Source organism: Chelonia mydas, chromosome 10 (assembly GCF_015237465.2).
Source record: "Chelonia mydas isolate rCheMyd1 chromosome 10, rCheMyd1.pri.v2, whole genome shotgun sequence".
NCBI classification, from domain to species: Eukaryota; Metazoa; Chordata; order Testudines; family Cheloniidae; genus Chelonia; species Chelonia mydas.
Genome location: NC_051250.2, coordinates 5,472,139 through 5,493,429, shown reverse-complemented (window position 1 = coordinate 5,493,429; position 21,291 = coordinate 5,472,139). Strand labels below are relative to the sequence as shown.

General features: G+C 45.3%; 1 protein-coding gene across 4 annotated transcripts in view; it reads left to right on the top strand.

The window, feature by feature from the left end:
• Positions 1-7,546: 7,546 nt before the first annotated feature.
• Positions 7,547-21,291, top strand: part of LMF1 (lipase maturation factor 1) — a 343,636-nt gene continuing 329,891 nt past the window's right edge. The window contains exon 1 of one of the 4 annotated variants that reach the window (XM_043523958.1): positions 7,547-7,893. In XM_043523958.1, coding sequence (XP_043379893.1) covers positions 7,650-7,893 — 244 coding nt within the window. In that variant the 5' untranslated portion in view covers positions 7,547-7,649. The remainder of the gene's footprint in view (positions 7,894-21,291) is intronic. The other 3 variants (XM_043523959.1, XM_043523957.1, XM_037911089.2) reach the window with 3 other exon arrangements.

Here is a 21,291-nt window from a genome sequence, read left to right as displayed (position 1 = left end):
ATCCTTGCGCGTAAATGGGAAGTACATGGACATCTAAGCTAACCAGGTGTTTTATAGAGGATGCGAGAGGAAATTCCTCTTGTAATATTTCCTTGCAGCTGCTCTGCTAACTGACTCTGGATAGCTGGAGCACCCCAATGTTTTCAGACCGAATTTTGTGTCAGCTGCAAAGTTAGCAAGTTGTGCATTTGTCAGATGGAGCTATGCTTCTTGGCAAGGAGTTGGCTGGCTGAGTAATTTTTTAGAGTAGTTGAGGTGCGTGTCTGGGCATGTCTCTCTTCTTTGGTTCTTGCCCTGAAGTCACAACTCTGCCTTTAGGAGAGGAGTAAGTCTGTGTGTGGGAAGGGTCCTCCTTGGATGTTGCCCTGAAGTCACATCTGACATCAACAGAGCATTTTGAGTGAGTGAGGACGATAAACTAGCCCACTGCTTCCTAATGAGGGTAAGCACAGCAATGGTGGTATATCAGTCTTTTATGACCAGAACTCTAGTTGTCACATCCTTACTTTAAAAGGGTTGATCCTGCACCCCTTGAAATCAATGGCAAAGCTCTTATTGACATCAATGGTGTTGAATCAGACCCGCTTAATGGTGAGTCTCCATATGTTTCTACCATTCATTTGTGCTCACTCAGACCTACCATGCAGTGGAAGCTACTCCAAACTCCAGTCTCTAACCCATTCTAATGGTTTTGCTTTGTGCACGTATGTATGTGCATGCATGTGTATTTCCCTCTAGTGGTTGGTCTACTGAGAGGCCAGAAACTTTCTACAAGTGCTAGGTAGGGGGAAGCCCCCTTAGCTCAAGTGGGAGAGGTGAGTTTGGAAGTGAAGGAACAGGGTTTTAATCCTAGCTCTCCAGGAGTATGTCTCCTGCAGTGCCTGTTTTCCTGCAACACACATACTGTGCCAAGCTGCAGGGCGGGTTAAAATGTGTATAAATTAACACAAGGTGGCTGGTACTCGCCATTAGGAGCCCATTTTAACGGTCATTTTAAAAAAAATCACATAGTCTCTCATACTAGGAGATTCACAGCAAAACCACATTTGCCAGAGAAGAGTGATCCATGGGTTGTCCTAAAAGGAGAGAAGTCTTGATATCGGCAGGATTAAAACATCACCCTGGTGCCAACAGCTCAGTAGCTGCTCAGGGATTTTTGTGAAGCAAGCAAAGCACGATCCTTTTGGGAAAGTCGGTTGTTAACAACCACAGCGACAAAAAGGACAGTGAAAACATTCATTGCAATTAAACTAGCTGTGAAAGACTGAAAGTTTAGACTTCCTTTAAAACAAACAACAAACTCTAGTGTTTTGGGCCTGGATCCTCCGTCAAGTGAAGACGGAGCCCTGCACTTGTGAAGCGTTCAATATGGGATCAGAGCCTTAGGCCATGTCTACACTAGCACTTACATAAGCCAAACTTCTGTTGCTCAGCGTTGTGAAAAAAACCACACCCCTGAGTGACATAACTTTTGCTGGCATAAGCGCTCGTGTGCACAGCCCTATGTCGGCGGGAGACGCTTTCCTGACAACATAGCTGCTGCTGCTCATGGAGCGGGTTTTATTAGGTCAATGGGAGAGCTCTCTCCCATCGGCATAATGCAGCTCACGAGCATTTACAGCTGTGCCACTGTATGCTTGTAAGAGTACACATGGCCTTATAACAAGGACATGCAAACCATCTATTCAGGTAAATTTGTCAAATTGTGTTTTCATGTCATTGACATTATTGCTGCTTATACAGCTTAATAGCTTGAAAGTCACCCTTTTAGGGCTGGATTCTGCCACCTTTATCCACATGAGTCGTACGTTACTCCTCCAGTAATCTCACTGAAATCAATGAGCCTGTTCAAGACATAAGGTACTGCTCACTGTGTATAGGGGTGGCAGCCGCTGGCCCTTAATTTGAATGAATGCACTCACACTTTCATTTTAATTCCAGGAATCTCTATGGCTTCCAGCCTTAATCCCAAAATTCCTTGGGATCACACCTGCAGAATGGGAGTGAAAGGTTATTGTGCGCTCCCACCCGTGTGAGGACAAGTATGTTTAAGCAGCACAGGTGTGATTCAAAACCCACTGATGAGATTCCTAGGAGCGGAGCCTCAAAAGTATTTAGGTGCCTAACTCCTACTGAAATCAGTGTGGAATGGCACTTAAATACCTTTGAGGATCTGGGCCCCACTGACGATAAACAGGTTCCAATCAGACCCTAGGAGTATTCCTTCCCAGTGAGTAGAAGTAAATCTGAAACATCTCTCACAGCTGCTCTCTTATGCTAAAGAGAGCAGGGCAAAAGCAGAGCAGGGCATGGGTGGCTTAATTACAACTATCACTGTGTTAATGAGGTGCCTAGCTACATGCTCCCCCCCTTAGGCCTTTCTCTTGCTTCTAGGCAGGAATAACTTGGCAACTGTAGGGCAAACTTAATGCAGGAACAAGTCCACTGCACTCCTTGTCTAGCCAATGCTTTTTGACCTTGCAGGGATACATGTAACACTCTACACCTGTGCTAGGCAGGCTCATGTATCCGATCAAGTGAGCTGTAGCTCACGAAAGCTTATGCTCAAATAAATTTGTTAGTCTCTAAGGTGCCACAAGTCCTCCTTTTCTTTTTTCAGTATCTGAACTGACGCCCATCTACTAATCTCTCCATTGCTTAACAGACAGACAGACAGACAGTGAGATTCTTCAAATCCCCTTCAGCTTCAGTCACCTCAGGAGTTATTAGTAACATGGGAAAGGATATTTGTTTTTATAATTGTATGATTTCAATTGGGCGAGCAGGAAGGTTGGCTTGGGCGCTAAGGAGACACTTGCATGTTAAATTTGGCCCAAAATGCTGGTTCTGTAAAATTAAGGTTTGTACCAACAGAAATGTTTGTGTGATTTAAAAAAAATAAGCTCAACAGAACAAGTTTTTGAAAAAACAAATGAACATTCCCTGGCAGGGTTGGCAGCCCTATGAGAGTGCCTGAGATTAGACTAAAGAGCCGAAATTGATCATAAAAGTGAAACTGACAATTTTCTTTGTTAAGGCTGGGAGGAAATAAAAACACAAAGAGCAGAAATAATGAACAGGAAATGAGATTTTAAAAATAAATATATTTTCCTTTTTAATACTCTCAGATATTATTAGTAACATAGGTAAGAAAAATGTCTGTTTGAGAATATATATGTACTTAGAGCTTAAGGCCAGATGGGACCATTACGACCATCTAGTCTGCCCTTCTACTTAACACGGGCCGGAGGATTTCACCCAGTAATTGCTGCATCAAGCCTGACAACTTGTGTTTGAACTAGAGCACGTCTTTGCTACGCAATGTTCAACCTGACAATATTATTAATTATTTATTATTTGTATCACTGCAGCATGTAGGAGCTCTAGTCATGGACCAGAATCCCATTGTGCTGGGGGCTGTACAAAGAGAGAGTCCCGGCCGATGATCCTTTTAGGACCGAATCCTGCTCCCACTGAAGTCAGTGACAAAACTCTAATTGGCTACAATGAAGCAGGATCAAACCCTTAATGGAAGAGGGGTCGTGCCATAAAACCTCTGTCAAACCAGCAGTACCCATGTTTGCTGAAGGATCCCCATCTCCTGTTTACCGAAACACACTGTCACTTGACTATCTGGCAGTGATTTAAAAATATATAATTGACTGTATGTTTAAATAATTTCCCCAGATGTTTAAACTTATTTTACTAAGAAGTTATTTCTGCTCAAATTCACACTCTCTTTTTTTATTTTAACTCAATCTCAGGTAAGAGGAAGGGTGAAAGATTAGACCTGAATGAACACAGGGTAATCTAGGGTGCCAGGGACAGCAGGATTGAGGTGCTGTTGGGGACAGCTGGTGGGTGCTGTGACAGTAAATGCTTGTTTCTCTGTTGCCTTTTGCAGCTGTTTAGAACATAGCAAAATGGGGTGGGGGCCGGGTGGGGGGAACTTGTATTTCCTTGAATAAGGACCAACATAAATGATCTCAGCGCCTGCCTACATGTCGTACATTTATTAATCACTTTCCCTTTGAGACTTCAGGACTCAGTGCTACCAGCCACATGTTGTCTGTTTTCTTCTTCTTCTCTTTTTGTACAAAATCTTAATCTGAAAAGAATTAAGAGGCAAACAACAAAATGCAACATTTAAAAGACGATTCCACAAGGCAATAAATAAATAATGGTGCAGAAGATCATCAAGCGTAGAGGATGATCCAAATTTACATCGTCACAAAACCGTAGTGTGCCCGTGTACTATCATAAACTCAGACAATGAAGGGAGAATTGAATCTGACATTTCACTCTATCCATTCTTAAATTTAATTTAATCTATTAGGTGCTGGGAGTCTTTCTATTGACTCTAATGGGACTTGGATCATGCCGTTAGAGTAATGACACTTTTATGCTGCTGAATGCACTTGAAACTTTGCAGCTCATACTGTTGAAAGGTGATATTGACACAAGAGACCCTCTGAGGCTGGTTTTGTTTTTTTGATCACCTCTGCTTTCTGTCCAGATCCACTTACCTACCAGATTTTGGAGTGATCTTACGCAAAGAAAATTGATGGATTCAACACTCTGCTATACACATACCTTCCCAGTCCCCGGCTGCTCCTTTCTTGTGGAGTTCTGCAACTAGATCCCCTGCTTTTCCTCAGTAATTTCCTCAATTAGCCACTTTGTTTTACAGACATTTACATTTAATGTGGAATTTGCTGTAAAAGTTTCATAAAGACCTCACAAAGGAAATCATTAGCTTACATCTACTTAAATTTATCTAGCAAAACCTTGCGGCTAATCCAAAGGGAGAGAGAGCAACCATAATATACCAGAAGCCTTTAACAAATAGGTTATTTTTCCTTGCCTATACAATGCACCATTATGTACTTTTTTTTTTTCTAATGAGAACAATGCAAGCAACAGTGATGGGAAACAGCAAAAACAAAAGAGGCATTTATAAGGAACTGATCTGCAGGCTGAAAAGCACTGAATAACGTTACACCTGATAACAGATACTTTCTCGGAGGACTTCAGCTAATTTATCACCACAATATTTACTTAAATAGGATACGGAATGGGATTCTAAACATACAAATTATGAGTGCTTTGGCTCAGATTGTTTTATTGAAAGCGTTTTCCTAAATACTAAGAAACATAGGCTTGAACTGGAGTCAAGTGTTTTACTGTTACACAAAATACTAAATTGAAATCATGTGAATTTCGTAAAATGCGAGCTACAGAAGTTTCAGTGAATTCAAGATTATCCGCAGGGTGATCAACTCAAACCCACTTTGAGGTGAGTAAAGGATGCAGTGGTCAGCCTTGACTTTGAAAATTATACCTTTGGTGTGTGTTACAAACTCCCATATCCTGCAAACAATTACCCACGTGCTTAATTTTAAGCACATGAGTAGTCCCACTGATTTCACTGAGACTTCTCTCATGAGTAATCAGATGCATAAATTTGTCACGATCAGAGCTTTTCCTAAAAGAGCAGAGGTGTTCTTTTAATGTTGTTACAGGTATTATCTTCTGTGTTTCACTGGAGTTGCCATCCTGGTGAAGGGCAAATAAATGTTAAATTTAGGGTAAATTAAGGGGTAAACTAATAAATGTTTTTAATATGCATACATTTTCTCCAACAGCTCCTAGTGGATCCTTTGCTATTAACACAGTCAATCCTACACATTTTATAATTAGGTAGTGCAATAAATAAATAAATAAATCCAGTATGACATTTCTTCCAAAAATATAGGGCCCAATCTTGCGGTCCTTAATCATTGACTTCAATGGAAGTTTTGTTTGGGTAAGGACTGCAGGATCAGGCCCTGTACTGTCTCTGCTTTAATGAATTATAAGTAACTTTCATATTTTCCTTTTAAAATAACCTTTTACATATAAAGCCTCAGCATGTAGATCAGCTGATTGCAAAGTTATTTTTCTTTTTGCCCTTATGAAACAAATAACCAATACAAGCAATTCTGCTCCAAGTTTGAGAACTTGAATAAAGAGGAGAGAATTTTTTGAACCTCAGCAAACAAAAAAACCGATTATAATGATGCTAAGAGCAGCATTATTTAAGTAAACACCTTAATCAGATCTGTTTCCTTATATGTGGAAGACACCCCCACCCCCTGCCCCATCTCCTAAAAAGGATGCATCACATGGACTTTTAATAATAACAACAGTATTAAACCCCTTCCCTAACAGAGAAAGGCCCTGGTGCAAACACTTATGCATATTCTTGATTTTACTGCTATGAGGAGTTCCATTGATTTAAAAGCGACTACTCACAGTGGTAAGGATAAGCATTGAGCATACATATTTGCATGTGTGTAACTTTATTCAGGAGTCAGAGTAACAGCCGTGTTAGTCTGTATTCGCAAAAAGAAAAGGAGTACTTGTGGCACCTTAGAGACTAACCAATTTATTTGAGCATAAACTTTCGTGAGCTACAGCTCACTTCATCGGATGCATACTGTGGAAATATATAATGTCTTCTGCAGTTTCCACAGTATGCATCCGATGAAGCGAGCTGTAGCTCACGAAAGCTCATGCTCAAATAAATTGGTTAGTCTCTAAGGTGCCACAAGTACTCCTTTTCTTTATTCAGGAGGCGTGTCTTTGACATCAGGGGAACTCCTCACATGAGTAAAATTAAGCCCGCGTGCCTTTGCAGGATTAGGACCATCATTCAGGCTCTGAAATGCAGTTGTTTGTAGAGACATAGAAGGGGGAGGAGATATTCTGCTGGGGTTCATAATCCAATAATAGGAAGCAAATGTTTCAAACTAGGAAGTTAGGTAGTGGGGGGTTAGCAAGGGCTATGAGGGACAGTCCCAGGTGAACTACAGGTCATTATCAATCTGTTCCCCCCCCCCCAAGATTTTAAGAAGACCAGACTAGGAGAATCCTGCCTCCCTTCTCCACACTGCAGTGGGCCCTCTGGAATGCTAAGTGGGCAGATCTGGATTCTTCACAGCTTAAGCCCCTGTGCTGCAGACATTTCAGCATGAACAGGGCTGACTATTCACAGCAGTAAAGTCATGTATTTCCAGGGGGGGACTTTTCAGCTAAATTTGGCCCAGCTGGGCTAACTCTGGATCTTGGTGCCAGCTGCCTCCTCCTTTCTGTGGATCCAGACTAATACAGCTACCCCTCTGATATTTGGATCTTTATTAGTTAAAAAAAAAAAAAACAACAACAACCCAAACAAACAACCCTCCTCGCTGATTTTAAGGAGGATTTCCTGCTCAAAGGCTGAGGGTTCCCTCAGAGCCTTTACTGTTTACCTGGCGTTACTACCATTACAAAGGAGCAGAGAGCAGCCAAGGGAAAGGCTCCCCCAGCTTCCAGGCTGGCTGGCTGCTTGCAGGGCCGGGCCGGGCGGCTGCAGGGCAGGGGCTGTTGCAATCCTGCCCAAGCACAGCGAGGGGGGCCCCCCCCCCTTTATCTGGGTCCTGGCAAAGCCCCGCCCCTGCGCTGGGGCGCATTCCCCAGCTCTCCCCCCGGGGTCTTTGCAGAGGGGTCCGCGTTGCAGCAGCCACGTGGCGCCGGCGGACCGGCACCGCTCCCCGTGCAGCCGGGGCCGAGCAGGGCCGGGGCCCCTGCCCCGGAGAGGAGGGGAGCGGCCCCGGGCGCGGGACCCAATGAGCCGGGGCGGGGAGGCGGCACCCGGCGGCGGCGGCTGCACAGAGGCAGCTGGGCCACCGGCGCATGCTCCAGGCATGGCTGCGCCCGGGGAGGCGCTGAGGAAGAGGAGGGGGGTGGAGGAAGTCCCCCGGGCCCCCCCCGAGGAGGGGGAGCGGCCCCCCCTTGCCCGGCCCCCGCTGCGCCCGGGCACCTTCTGGCTGAGCAGGATCGTGCTCCTGCGCTGCATAGCGCTGCTCTACTGTGAGTCTCTGCACCCCCCGGCCCGGCCAGGCTGGCTGCCCGCCGAAGCAGGAGCCCCCTGGCAATGCGGGGTGACCCCCCCCCCCGCCGCCCTGGAGCCCTGGCCACGTGTGTCTAGCCTGCCCCCTGCTGCTGGGGGCGCCTTGCTGCTGGGGGCGCCCGGCCCCCTGCTGCTGGGGGTGCCCTGCTGCTGGGGGCGCCTTGCTGCTGGGGGCGCCCTGGCCCAGCTGCAGGCCAGCCCGCCCGCCCTTCACCCCGGGCACTGCCCCTTCCCCTGGGCTCCCCTCTGCAGCGCCCTGCCAAGGTGGGGTGGGGATTTCCACCCGCTGAGCCCTGGGGAAGTGGCGGTTTACAAACCCAGAGCCCAAGGGAGCGGGGGTTTGTGAGGGGACCCTTCTGTGTCTGTACAGCGCCCAGCGCAACGGGGCCCTGGCTGGGGCTACCAGGCAGGGAGGCGGCTTAAGAACGTGAGCTCAGCTGTACTGGGTCCCACCGATAGTCCGTCTACCCCCCGTGCCAGCGCCAGAGGCTTCACGGGGAATGAACCGAACAGGGCAATTGATCGAGCGGTCCAGCCCCTGTCATGCAGTCCCGGCTTCTGGCGGTCAGACGCTTAGGGACACCCAGAGCATGGGGTTGTATCTCTGAGGGTCTTGACTAATGGTCATTGATGGAGCTGTTCTCCGGGAACTTGTCTAATGCTTTTTTGAACCCAGTTATGCTTTTTGCCTTCACAACATCCCGTGGCAAGGAGTTCCACAAGTTGACTGTGTGTTATGTGAAGTTTTAAACTGGACAGCCCTTGTTTTGGGTGGTTTGTCCCCCGTCCTGAGACAAAACTCGACATGTCATTTTGAAGAGTATGTTGCTCTATCCTGGCTGGCGTGACCTGGCACACACCAGACCAGCAAGAGTGGGGTGCTCTTCACAGTGGTGTCCCCCGTATGGTGTGACCTCACATGCAACATGGGGTGGGGTCAGACCAGCGGTGACGAGCCTGTGCAGTTCCCGGAGGTACCGAGATGTCTGGTATTCTGGAAGTGCATGAGTGGCCACCCTTCTTCTAGGTCAAGGGTTCTCAAACTGGGGGTCGGGACCCCTCTGGGGGGTCACGAGGTTATTGCTTGGGGGATTCGCAAGCTATCAGTCTCAACCCCAAACCCCGCTTTGCCTCCAGCATTTATAATGGTGTTAAATATATAAACAAGTGTTTTTAATTTATAAGGGGGGGGTCTCAGTCAGAGGCTTGCTATTTGAAAGGGGTCACCAGTACAAAACTTTGAGAACCACTGTCCTAGGTGCTATGCGAATACAAATAATACAATAATAATAATAAAAATAATGGGGTATCCACACTGCAATTTCTTCTTGCCTGCTACTCCAGCCCCGGAGTTGGGAATGGGCTGTAATCTCACTCCACTTCCTACAGCGGGGTTTGCAAGTTGCTGGATCAGTGTAGGGCAGAGGTGGGAGAACTACAGCCAGTGGGCCACATCTGGCCCACGGGACCGTCCTGCCTGGCCCTTGAGCTCCTGGCCGGGGAGGCTCGCCCCCAGCCCCACCCCTGCTGTCCCCTCTCCCCCGCAGCCTCAGCCCGCCATGCCGCTAGGGCTCGGAGCCAGCCACAGCTCTGAGCAGCATGGTAAGGGGGTGGGGAGCGGGGGTCTTGGATAATGGGCAGGAAGTCCCGGGGGGCAGTCAGGGCACGGGGAACAGCAGGGGTTGGATAGGCGTGGGAGTCCCCGGGGGCCTATGAGGGGGTCGGGGTGTGGATAGGGGTTGGGGCAGTCGGGACAGGGAGTAGGGGGTGGGGGGGTTGGATGGGGGTGGGGTCTTGGGGGGCGGTTAGAGGACAAGGAGCTGCGGGGGTTGGATGGGTCAGAGGTTCTGAGGGGGGCAGTCGGGGTGGGAGGGGGCAGGGGCCAGGCTGTTTGGGGAGGCATAGCCTTCCCTACCCAGCTCTCCATACAGTTTCGGAACCCCGATGTGGCTCTCAGGCCAAAAAGTTTGCCCACCCCTGGTGAAGGGGAATTAGACACCTTTTTATTTTTTGGGGGGTGAGGGTAAAAAGAATAGCTTTTGAATATGACTTTAATAAGTAGTTTTGTACAATGACTAAATTTATCCACTTTGAATAAAGTGAGATAAACAAGCTCCTGTCCCACACTTAGTGTTTCCTCTATTTATTTACACAATACCGAATTTTTGTCAGGCTCCAAGCCCTGCCAGGCCCCTGTCGTCTATACCGCTGCAGTTTCATCACTGCATACCCTGTGGCCTGCCCCATTCTACCTCCAGGCTTCGTCTTCATTGGTCTGTGTGGAGCTGGCACAAAACCCAGCTCAGTGAGGCTATGTCTACACGACAAGCGCGACGGTGACCCAGCCGCAGCACGGCAGCTACACAGCTCTAGTGGAGACGCTTGCTGCAGTGAAGTCACCGTAGTAAATCCACCCCCCGAAGAGGCAGGAAGTAGGTCAATGGAAGAACGTTGGAGCGCTGGGGCTTAGGTTGGCTTACCTACATCTCTCAGGAGTGTGAGGTTTTCACGCCGCTGGGCTATGTAGCTAGGTTGCCCTGTTTTAAATGTAGATCAGGTCTGTCAGCACGGGAGAGAGTCCTTCCTATGCTTGCTCTGTGGTCTCCCATCCTCAGGGCAGGTCTACGCTTAAAACCTTGCATCGGCACAGCTGCCCCGATGTGCCGGGAGAGAGCTCTCTCGTCAGCGTGGTTAATCCATCTCCTTGAGAGGCGATAGCTGTGTCACCAGGAGAATGTGTCTACATGGGGGGTTAGGTCGGTATAACTGTGTTGCTCCGGGGTGTGGATTTTTCACACCTGTGAATGAGGTCGTTACAGCAGAACCTCAGAGTTACAAACTGACCAGTCAACCGCACACCTCGTTCGGGACCGGAAGTATGCAATCAGGCAGCAGCAGAGACCAAAACACCCCCCAAATATGGAACTGTGTTAAACGTAAACTACTAATAAAAAAAAAAAAAAAGAGAAAGCAGCATTTTTCTTCTGCATAGTAAAGTTTCAAAGCCGTATTAAGTCAACGTTCAGTTGTAAACTTTTGAAAGAACCACCGTAACGTTTTGCTCAGCGTTACAAACAGCCTCCCTTCCCGAGGCGTTCGTAACTCTGAGGTTCTGCTGTATTCCAATGTAGGTCTGTAGTGTAGACCAGTCCTCACTGTGTCATGGAAACTGTGGCAGTTCGGCTGTGTTCCAAGGCTTCGAATTCCAGCCTGCCTTCACGTACATGTTACCACGCATATCCAGTAAATACCCCACCAGGGCATGTCTTTCACCCTGCTCATGCTTTGTATATTTTTGCCAGGGCGTGCAGTATTCTTTGCTATACATGTCTTGTTCTGGGATTCTGAGACATATCTGTGGCTTTTCCCCTTTTAGGAATACTCCAGATAAATTAACAAGAGGTGGAGATCTCTCTTTTGTGAGTCAGCGTGGTGTGAATGTTTACCTTCGTGAATGTCATTATTTTTTCTTGACTTACATTGATGGGTGCAGATACCAGTAAATGTTGGGTGTTTTTTTCCTTTGTTTTGTTTTTTTGTGGTGAAAATTCTGTCCTTTGGACAAATGGGTCAGTCCACGTCAGATTTGCTTCTGGTGGAAGTGGGACTTTGCATTGCAAAATGACATCCTTCCACCTGCTAAAACTTGCACAAGTCCTTATGGACATAGGTTAATCACAAAGAGCAGTGTTAGTCTGGTAAAAAATATAGACGAGGGCAGGAGAAAGGAAAACAAGACCCCAGTTCTGCAAACAGGCGCATGCATAACTTTACTTGGGGGGAGCAGTCCTGTTACCTTTAACTTGTTTACTTATGTGAGTAAAGTGAAGCACATGTTTAAGTGCCGCGGGATTGGGGCCTTAGAGTGGAAGTGGATTGCAGCCTTAACTCCGCAGTCGTGACTGTTGCCTTTATAAGGGAGGCTGTGGTTCTTATCTCAAAAGATTGATTTTATGGCAAAATCTCAGTGTCTCAGTGTAAGGCTGACTTCCATTTTTATTTGGTTGTGTGGGTGGCATATAGAAATCTTTATCTGGATTTTAGCAAAGCTTTTTATTGTTTGGGGGAAATCTCTCTCTCTCTCTCTCTTAAAATACATTTGAGATGTTTTACATAAGGTTAGCGTGTAACTTCTTTGTCCTATTGTTCTTGTGTGGTAGCATTCCGCACAGTCTGGTTGATTTCAGGTTCCACTCCTGTGCTCCTCTCGTATTCAATTCTTTTAATAGCAGCCTTCTATCCTAATGTCAGCTGCATACCCCTTCTCCCTCCCCGTCCCCTGCAGAACTCCTTCAAAAGCAGCACATTTTGTTGCTCACCCAGGATTATAAAATAGCGAGAGCATCCCGCTCACCCCAAGGAGTGTATCCCCTGCTACTCAATAGACATAATGAGTCTCACCATTCTCATCTAGGATGGAGATAGCAACGCAGGGAAAGAGCAGCTTTGAACATTTCCTCATTGGGAGATGGAAGTTGTGTCTCTTCGTCTCAGGGACCTGTCTGGCATTCAGATTTGATCAGGAGATTGGAGGTCCTCGAGAACCAACAGCTGTAGAGAGTCCTCTTGACGATAAGCCTGCGGTGTCAGCAAAATTCCAAGGAGAGCGGGTTCACATCATGAGGCCTGTACACATCTGTTGTGGTTGGACGCATCTGGTAATCTTTACCCTGCCCCAGAGATGATGTGAACTAGGGAAATTCTTCTTATCACCGAGACATGTAGAATTTGCTTCCGCACCTGGACAATAAGAGCCAATGGTCCCCAAGGACATCAGTGTCACTAAGAGCAGCAGTGCTAGAAGTTACCTTTTCTTTATAATGAAAATGGTGAATGGAATAACCAGTTAGAGCATGACGTGGACTCTTTCTGTTCTGGTCTCAGCAAATAGCATTGACAGCAATGTTCAGTGACCGTAAGTGCCGTGCAAAATATTTGCAGTGAAACCCACATGTGTAACACACTTTGTTGCAAATTCTAAATTTGACCCTGATCTCTCCACAAGATCAGTAAGATTTGCAGACCAGCAGCCTGCTTAGTGTGGTTCTTTTGTGTTTTTTTTGCATCAAAACCATGCAGAAGTTGCAGTTTGGTGTGATTTTTTTGACACCTGATTTATTTCTGGTTTCTCTTGAATTGGCACTGAAAGCCAGGGGTCTGAATCTCCACCCGTTGAAATGTTGTTCTCTGACCTGTGGAAATACAGACTGCTGAGTTTCTCACAGCTCAATTTGCCGTTTTGTATGCAAAGCTGATTAGTGTTCTTCTCTTGTTATGAAGCCTGTTGCTTTCTAGCATTAATATGGAGCTACAAATACACAGTACATTTTGTGTTATTGTTTATATTAAGGTTGGCCCGGAGACTTCAACCAAAATATGGGCTTCATTATGCTAGGCAGCGGACAGACCTAGTGAAATCAGCCCTTGCACCAGGCAAAGGCCCAGATGCATGGTGCAGTACATGGGCAGGCTGCTTTCGTTGCTCAAAGCCCCATTCAGTTTGCATGAGCGTAGCAAGCTGCACATGTGCTACACCAGTGGTTCTCCACACAATGCAGGATCAGAACCTTAATAGACAAGACAGACAAAGGATGAGAGGGGAAACAGACAGAGAAGGGAAGTTTCATTCTCAGGTTTTAGTGTTGTGCTTTTAAGCGGACACTCTCAGTTTAAAAACCATGCTTCTAAAACCCAAATACCCCCACACCTTACGTTACTAATAATACCAAGTTTTTGTAATGGAAAGAGGTTTTTTTTTTTAAAAAATCTTTTACTTCTTGCTTTTGGCTTAGCCTGGCTCCCGGTTTGTTCTTAGTCTCTCTTGTTTTGGTTCTTACACACTACCTCAGTGCTGAAGTTGAAGTTCCTCTGGTTAAAAGGAAACTTCTGTTTGATTAGAATTAAAGAGGGTAATAGTGGAAAGTTTCACCCCCCTCCCCGTTGGTCTTACATTTTGTAAAAACTTAATGTTACCAAAACCTGAATTTTTGGGCTAAGTTTGGCATGGGCTAAATTTTGAGTCCAAGTGTCATTGGAAGCGTGTTTGTGACTAATACCGCTGCACTGTATGCTGTGAGGACGCACTGCTGCTTATCGAATTGTGCAATGCAGGGCTGAAATTAATCAGCGTGACTTCAAAATAAAGAGATTGTGAGCCACAAAATCCCTAGGCCATGTTAGAACTCCGCTAGCTTTTCTGTCAAGGGAGGAGAGAGAGTGAAGTATCTTTGTAAGGGTGGGACACTTTCAAGTGAGACAGGGCTGCCTTTTGATCTCAGTTGGGATTCTGGGTTAACAACAGCGGGAAACAATTTTAAGCCTCTGGGTCAAGCAGATATTTAGACCTCGTTTCTGAAGATGGAACAACTTACTTTGACAGATTCCCCCCCGCTCCCCTTCTGCGTACACTCAGTAAACTGTGACGGTTGCTTCAGACTTATTGAGGAAATGGCTGATGCCATTATGACAGACTGACATTCCTCAGTGGTGGGATGTTTTCCCCTTCTTCCATTTCACCCCTCCGATAACGGTTAACCATGCCGTTTTCATTTATGCCGGGTTTGAAGAATGCCTCTCGTGGGGGCTTGTATTAAAATGTGGTGGAAAATTGGTCATTCTCTGACAGTTATCAGCTCCTGCATTCCAGCGTGGCTGTAGCAAGCTAGAGGGGAGGCCTGGGGGTTTTGCTGGTGTGTGTGTGTGTGTGTGAAGGATCTTCCCCTGTTATGAAAGAGAACCATGGAACAAACACAGTTCTCAATGGCAGTGAAGTGAGGGGAAGGATCATGAACAGGGTTTCTCCTTGGAAGGGATCTCTCCTTTTTTTATGTAGAAGGGGGGTTTTAGTCTCATCCCTTGCCTCGGGGTCTAGGATCTGTGCTTGTGGAGTGAAGGCAGGGGATGTGAGATGGGTTCAATAATCTGTTCATTGTCTTCTCTGCTTCTCTTTTCTGCTCCCTTTCCCAGGTAACTGACAAGGGTGCTGTGGATAACCTTCCCATTCTTTCAAAGGGGGTTTCCAGGTGTGGTCACAAGCTGGGAAGTCCCTGGCCATGAGACTGCTTTGGCGCAGTGCTGTTAGGGAGGCGGGTTGGTGAAAGGAAGGAGCAAAGGACCAGATGGCTCGAGAAGGAGGCACTGAGTCCCTGCAGCATGGATGGCCTATTGCCTTCCATCAATCAAATGAGATCTGTGTAAGGTTGGGCATTTGACTGGTCCAGAAATAAATGGTCAATTGACTGATCAGATATTTTGAAATAATGTCAAAAATGGTCACATATGTGAAGCACTAATTGATCAGAACAATGACCCCCCTCCCCCAAAAGTAAGACTTTATGGTCTCCAGTAGGTTTAGCTTTAGATAGAAACTTATGCCAAATTACACCCTCCCCCCCCCCAAGTTATGTAACTGAGTGATTCATTTAGCTCAGAAGAATGTGACAAGCAATTAAACAAAGTTCTAAAAGATGGAGGAATGGTGCCACAATGCAATTAACAAGGTCGGCCATCGCCTATGTCAGGGCTTGCTTACGGGAATCTTTGACCGTGGTCAAACAATAAGCGGTCAAATAATGTCAATTGACCGACTGGCTAATCCTAAATCTGTGGGATTTGGTGGCCAAAACTCCTGCTGCTGCCATGACTGGAGCGGAATGCAGAAGGGAATGGGAAAGATGTAGAGAAACCACCCTGTGGTTTCCTCCCTGTTCTGAGTACATACCAGTGGGATTTTCCTAATTGAATGCTAAGGATATTGGAAGATACAGGCATGTAGGGCTGGTACAGTGCATCCCATGAATTCATGAGGGTAGCCACCACTCTATATTTGCAAAGTAGACAGTACTTAGTACTTTTAATTAGCTGGGTAATTCTTGCAACATCTCTCTGTAGGTTAGGTATTGAGGGCCTGGTTCTCCACTCCATCGTTTTACCTTTGCCAAGTGAGAGTAAAACACTGCCTATTCAGAATGAATTGTGTGGGGCAGAAGGGAATCTTATTTGGGGATCTGAGAGGAGGAATTTAAGTGCCTTGTCTAAGCAAATCGAAACAGCAAATCTGTGGCAGACTCAAGATTACGACTCCAGAGTTTAGTGGCTTCTAGCTGCATGCTCAATCTATTAGAGACCACACTGTGTCTCCGTTAATTGTCTTTTTATACAGTCCTATAGCATCTGGATGCTATAATAGTAATTAAAACAAGCAGAAGAGTTGTCTAAGACATATGCTCATTTAAATGATACTTAAATAAAAGCTTGTATAGCATCTTTCATGAAAACCAGATCCCAAAATGATTTATTGAGATGCAGTACAGGTACAAAGTTAAATATAAGAAATAATAGCAGGAGGCAAAGGCAATGCGGAATAAGTTTGATAGCTAATTAGTCGGTTTTCCATTCTGATCTTTGTTCTTGGGTGTTCCTATATCCTTGAAAACTATTACATTGATTCTCATTTTAAAAAATAAGGAAACCCTCTTGAGGAGATTTTGTTGGAAGTTGCAGCAGCTATTACTAATTAAGGAAATAGATCAAAAACATCCAGGGATTGAATGTTTGTTTTTTGATCACTGGTTTTGAGCAAAGTCTATAGGTCCTAACATCATGTGTACAGCAGTGGTTCCCGTCCTCTCCCTTTCCCCCCCGATCATTTCTGATATGTGAATGCCCAGATAGGTGCATATGCATGTAAAAACCCATTTTGGGCACTTGGGGATTTCAAGGTTCTATTTAGAAACCCCCTTCTGCAATGTGACCCATACTCTGTAAAGTACTTTGAGATGAAAGGCATCATATAAATCTAATTCTCCTTCTCCGTAAATATTAAATAGTACTAATTTTTTCCCCGATAAGTAGGGACCTCCTCAAAAATGGTTGAAGCTTATAACTTTATTCTTCCTAACCCTTAAATCTCAAAATCTAAAATCTTCTCAAGGGAGTGAGTGTTCGTTACAAAAGGACTCGGCTGCCTGAAGATTCCCCCCCTCCACCGCATGATCCTGTTACTTTGAAAGGCTCGCAGTCGTTTTCAGACCGTCTCGTCTGGATTACAATATATCCTTTGCATTTTTTTTCCAGTGTAAAATTTTAATTGACACACTTGGACTTTAGTTAACAACTCTATAAAACGAAGACCTTACATTAGCACTGTATCCCTTCAGCAAGTTGGATGCCACCAGTTAAATTGTGGAAGGAGGAGCTCTGTAAGGAAGACAGAAGCATATTTGGCACTAAACACTGCACTTTCACTTCAGTAAAATAGCTTCATGAATAACAGGCATTGATAGCTCCAGGGGAATGATAACAAGATTGGAGTGAGAGAGAATTTGTCTCTCTAAGGTCAGCAGTTCAGCTAGATTTGGTTTGAACTAGAAAGGTATTTCAGAGATGTCCTTAAACTGGACGTTAACCTGTTATTTGATTTGCTTTAAAACAAATAACTATACTTTGTTCAGAGACTTGTGGGCTATGAAGAGTGGCATATTTTCTTATTTGCCTTCATGTTATTTTGAACAAAGTGGTGAGAGAATCTTTTTTTCTTTTAAATAATCATTAGCTATGCTATTAATGGCACATCTCATAAAATGAAGAATTTCAGTACCAGCTGTACTTTTCGTCATGTTTATCCTCTGAATCTCAGCTTTGATGATGCTGTGTTGGTTAGTTTCACTTTCTGGCTCTCCTCACTGCTAGCACAGGGCTGTGGTATTTGGGTTTCCAATCCTGCAGTGGAGTGTGTCGATTGAAAATGAGATGTCTCGCTCGATTCGTTAATAATATGTAAAAACTGCAACCACTTTTTTCTTTTTTTTTTTTTTTTCCTGTAACAAAACCTCGATTTCAGGCCTAAACTAAGTTGCCAGCATCCACTCAACATGGTATCTTTTTTAGAATGCTTTGTCAGGTCAAAGGTGAAGTTGATTTATGGCCCTAGGTATGTAAAATGTAGTTTGCTTTTTGTGCAAAGATCTATGCTCTCGGTTCATTTCTTCTTGTGGTTTGGGCTTTAAGTAGAAGATAAGACTTTTTTTTTTTTTTTAATGGGGGGCGGGGGCGGAGTAGGAGTGGAAGGGGGGAAATGTGACCGGAAAGTTTTGGATTTCACATCTTTAAATCTTTACAGAGCATGAAGAATGGGATTCTCTCTTTCTTTTACCATGACAGGCTGAGGCTGGATTGGGAAATGGAGCCGAGGTGACAGGGCAAAATGCATAAGACCAAATAATTCCAGCTTGGTGATTCTCTGTTCTGCCTGTCCCAGTTGTTTGTTGGTAGCATGTGATGGGATCAAAGAGGGAACGTATCCTGTCTTGGAGTATTTTTTGTGAATGGAAAAGTACAGGAATGCACCTTCTGAGGTGAAAATAAGTAGTGAGCGTCGATTAACAGTTGATGACAATTTACATGCCTTACTTCCAGAAAGACCAGCTTGCGTCGGGCAGGGGAGGCTGATCCCACCTGAGCTGTCAAGGGCTCTGACTACTGCTTGTGTGGGAGGAAGCATGAGTCTCTCTTTAATTAATTGTCAAGCTGTAACGGAGCCTCAGTAACAGCAACATGCTTCGAAGAAGAAATGTCACAAACTGGCCAGGTAAATTGATGCAGTTTAAGACACTCAAGTACAGGGAGCAGCAGGAGATGATAAAAGCGTCAGGGAGAAAGTGAGCTGAACAGTTAGAAGGAAACTGACTCTTCCCGGCAGACTAAGTGGCCGGGGTTGGAGTCTTTCAGAGATGACTTGGGTTTTTTGGGAGTTGATTTAAAGCAATCTTGAGTGTGCTGAGAAGCCACAGATGATAACACAGGTTCCGAGATGCCTGAAAGCTAAATTTCGGTTACTGTCAGCTGGATGTGGGAAGGAGAACTGCGGGAAAACTTGTCTGAATGTGAGAAAGAAGGTTAAGTGTATTGTAGATTCTTAGAAAATTGCTCCGTTCTTTGAGGTTTGTGTGTGGGGCTCTGGTCCGTAAGCTGATACCAGAAACTATGGAGCAACATGGTCCAGGGAATTTGAACACTGGATTGGGTGTAGTGACATTGGGGGTCTGTTCCTGGCTCTGTCACCGGCCTACTGTGTGGCCTTGAGCATGTCCTTTCTGAGGGCTTGTCTACATGGGGCAGTAATGTGGACTACGGGGGTGTGATTTCTACAGCCTAGTAGAGTGTTGCATGTTAATTGATCCATGTAGACCTGGCTGGTGTGCATTTAAGTTCCTTAGTGCTTTGTAACATGGTGGTGTGAACTACTACAACGCTACGTTAAAAGGGAGCTTTTAGTGCGCACTAGCCAGGTCTACCTGGGCCAATTAATAGTGCAACACTTTAGTGCGCTGTGGAAGTTACACCCCTGTAGACCACATTACTGCCCCGTATAGACAAGTCCTGAGCCTCTGTTTCTCCTCTCCCCTTTGTCTTGTCTATTCAGATTGTAAGCGTTTCAGAGCATGGGTGTATTTGTTTGTACAGCGCCTAGCACAATGAGCAATCTAGGAGCTCCTGTAATATAAGTAAGTGGTAATGTCTGCAATGGAGTTTTTCGTTTGGGTATGACAAAAACAAAACCAACCTGCCCCCCCTGCAATCAGAGAAATGAACAGAGTTGGGATTCATGAGGTTCTGGGTTCAAATCCCAGCTCGGTTACTGACTTGCTGAGCCGTCTTGGACAAGTCACTTAATCTCTCTCTTCGATGCTCTCCTCACCCCGCAAACCTCACACATCCCCTGCCTCCAGTGATTACAAATGATTAAAATGGGGATTGTACATAACTACCTCACAGGGCTGTTCTGAAGTTTAGTTAATATTCTTACAGCACTTTGAATGTGGTATTATTGTTTATAATAAATGCAATCAACTTTCTAGGTGACGGTAACCTGAGTAAGGCGTTTAGTGATATTTTCTATATTTGAGCTACAAACTTTTTTTGAGAATGCTAAAGACTTTTTTAAAAGCATGGGTGTTTAAATGTACACACTGATAATAAACACTTGTGTTAATGGATTTGTACAAGAGTTTGGAATGAAATGATAGATTTATCTCATCTGTTTAACACAGGGAGCAGTACACAACGTACATGGAGAATTTTCCTTTGTGTTTTTGCACAGATTTGCCGTGCTATTTGGTGGCATAACAATTTACAGATTACAAAGCTAAGGGTTTGATTGTCAGAATGAATAATACATCCATCCACATCTACAAGTAAACCAGTGCAAACTCCAAAATAGAGTGAAGTGTCCTGGGGCCTAATTTCTGTTAAAGTCACTGGAAGTCAAAGTGGACTTTGAATCAATCCCTATGCCAACATGTTCCAACATGGACATTAGGCTGCTCATCATCCGCTCTGTCATTAGAATTCTGTATCATGTTACACACTGGGGCAAAAGCTTATCCATGTGGTATGGATGTGAAACTGCCAAGGGCATATTAATTCCATTCTTCTGTCACGTGTTTAAACTGCTCTTGAAGTCAAAATAAATGCTTGGAATTGAGATGAGCTGTCAGCTACTGCATTGCGTGAAGTTTGCAAATGCAGATGTCAAGTTTGACACTCCGTTCTCCCCAGCACATAAGGACTTGTCCACGTGGGCTCCTCGTAAAGGGCAAAATGCTCTTCCCTGCAGAAAGCCTGGCTTAATGGGCTTTGTCAAAGCATGCTCAGGGCAGGGTGGGCTTCTCCTGGTTAGGATGCATGGTCACCCTGCCACCTAGTGTGGGGGACAGAAATCTTGTGCATAGAGCACTGGACTGGCAGGTAGGAGAAGATGGGAAGTCTCTCTCCTGTTCTAGCACTGTGAGACCTTGGGCAAGTTTCTGTCTCTGGAGAATGGAGATGATGATGCTTGACATGAGCGTTGTGAGGCTTTACTCCTGAATGTTTGTAATGTGCTTTGAGATAGAAGACACTAGAGAGGGGCAACGTATCCTTGCTATGCACGGGCAGTTCGGTTACTGGCCTGACCAAACTTTTGTGCCTTTGTTTGGCTCTAGGTTCCAGCCTTTTGCGCTCATGCTTGGTAGAGCTGGAGAGCACTGCAAAGGAGTGCAGTCAGTCCTGTGGATGTGACGGGGGGAACATTTTGCAGTTGAGGAAGGTGGAAGGTCGAACAGTCACACTTCCAGCTGACTGAAGATCAAAGATCAACATTCTTGTGACCTTCGGTGTCTTATACCTATATACACACACACATATGTATATATACACATACACACATAATCGGATTATATAGCCGAAGTGTAGTAATATGTACCTGAGTATATTGATTGCCCTCTAGTGGTAGTTCTAATTATAATACTACTTAGTGCAGGAAATGAGTGTTGGAAGAACCCAGAAATGTTAACAGGAAGGTGAGCATAATTGTGTCT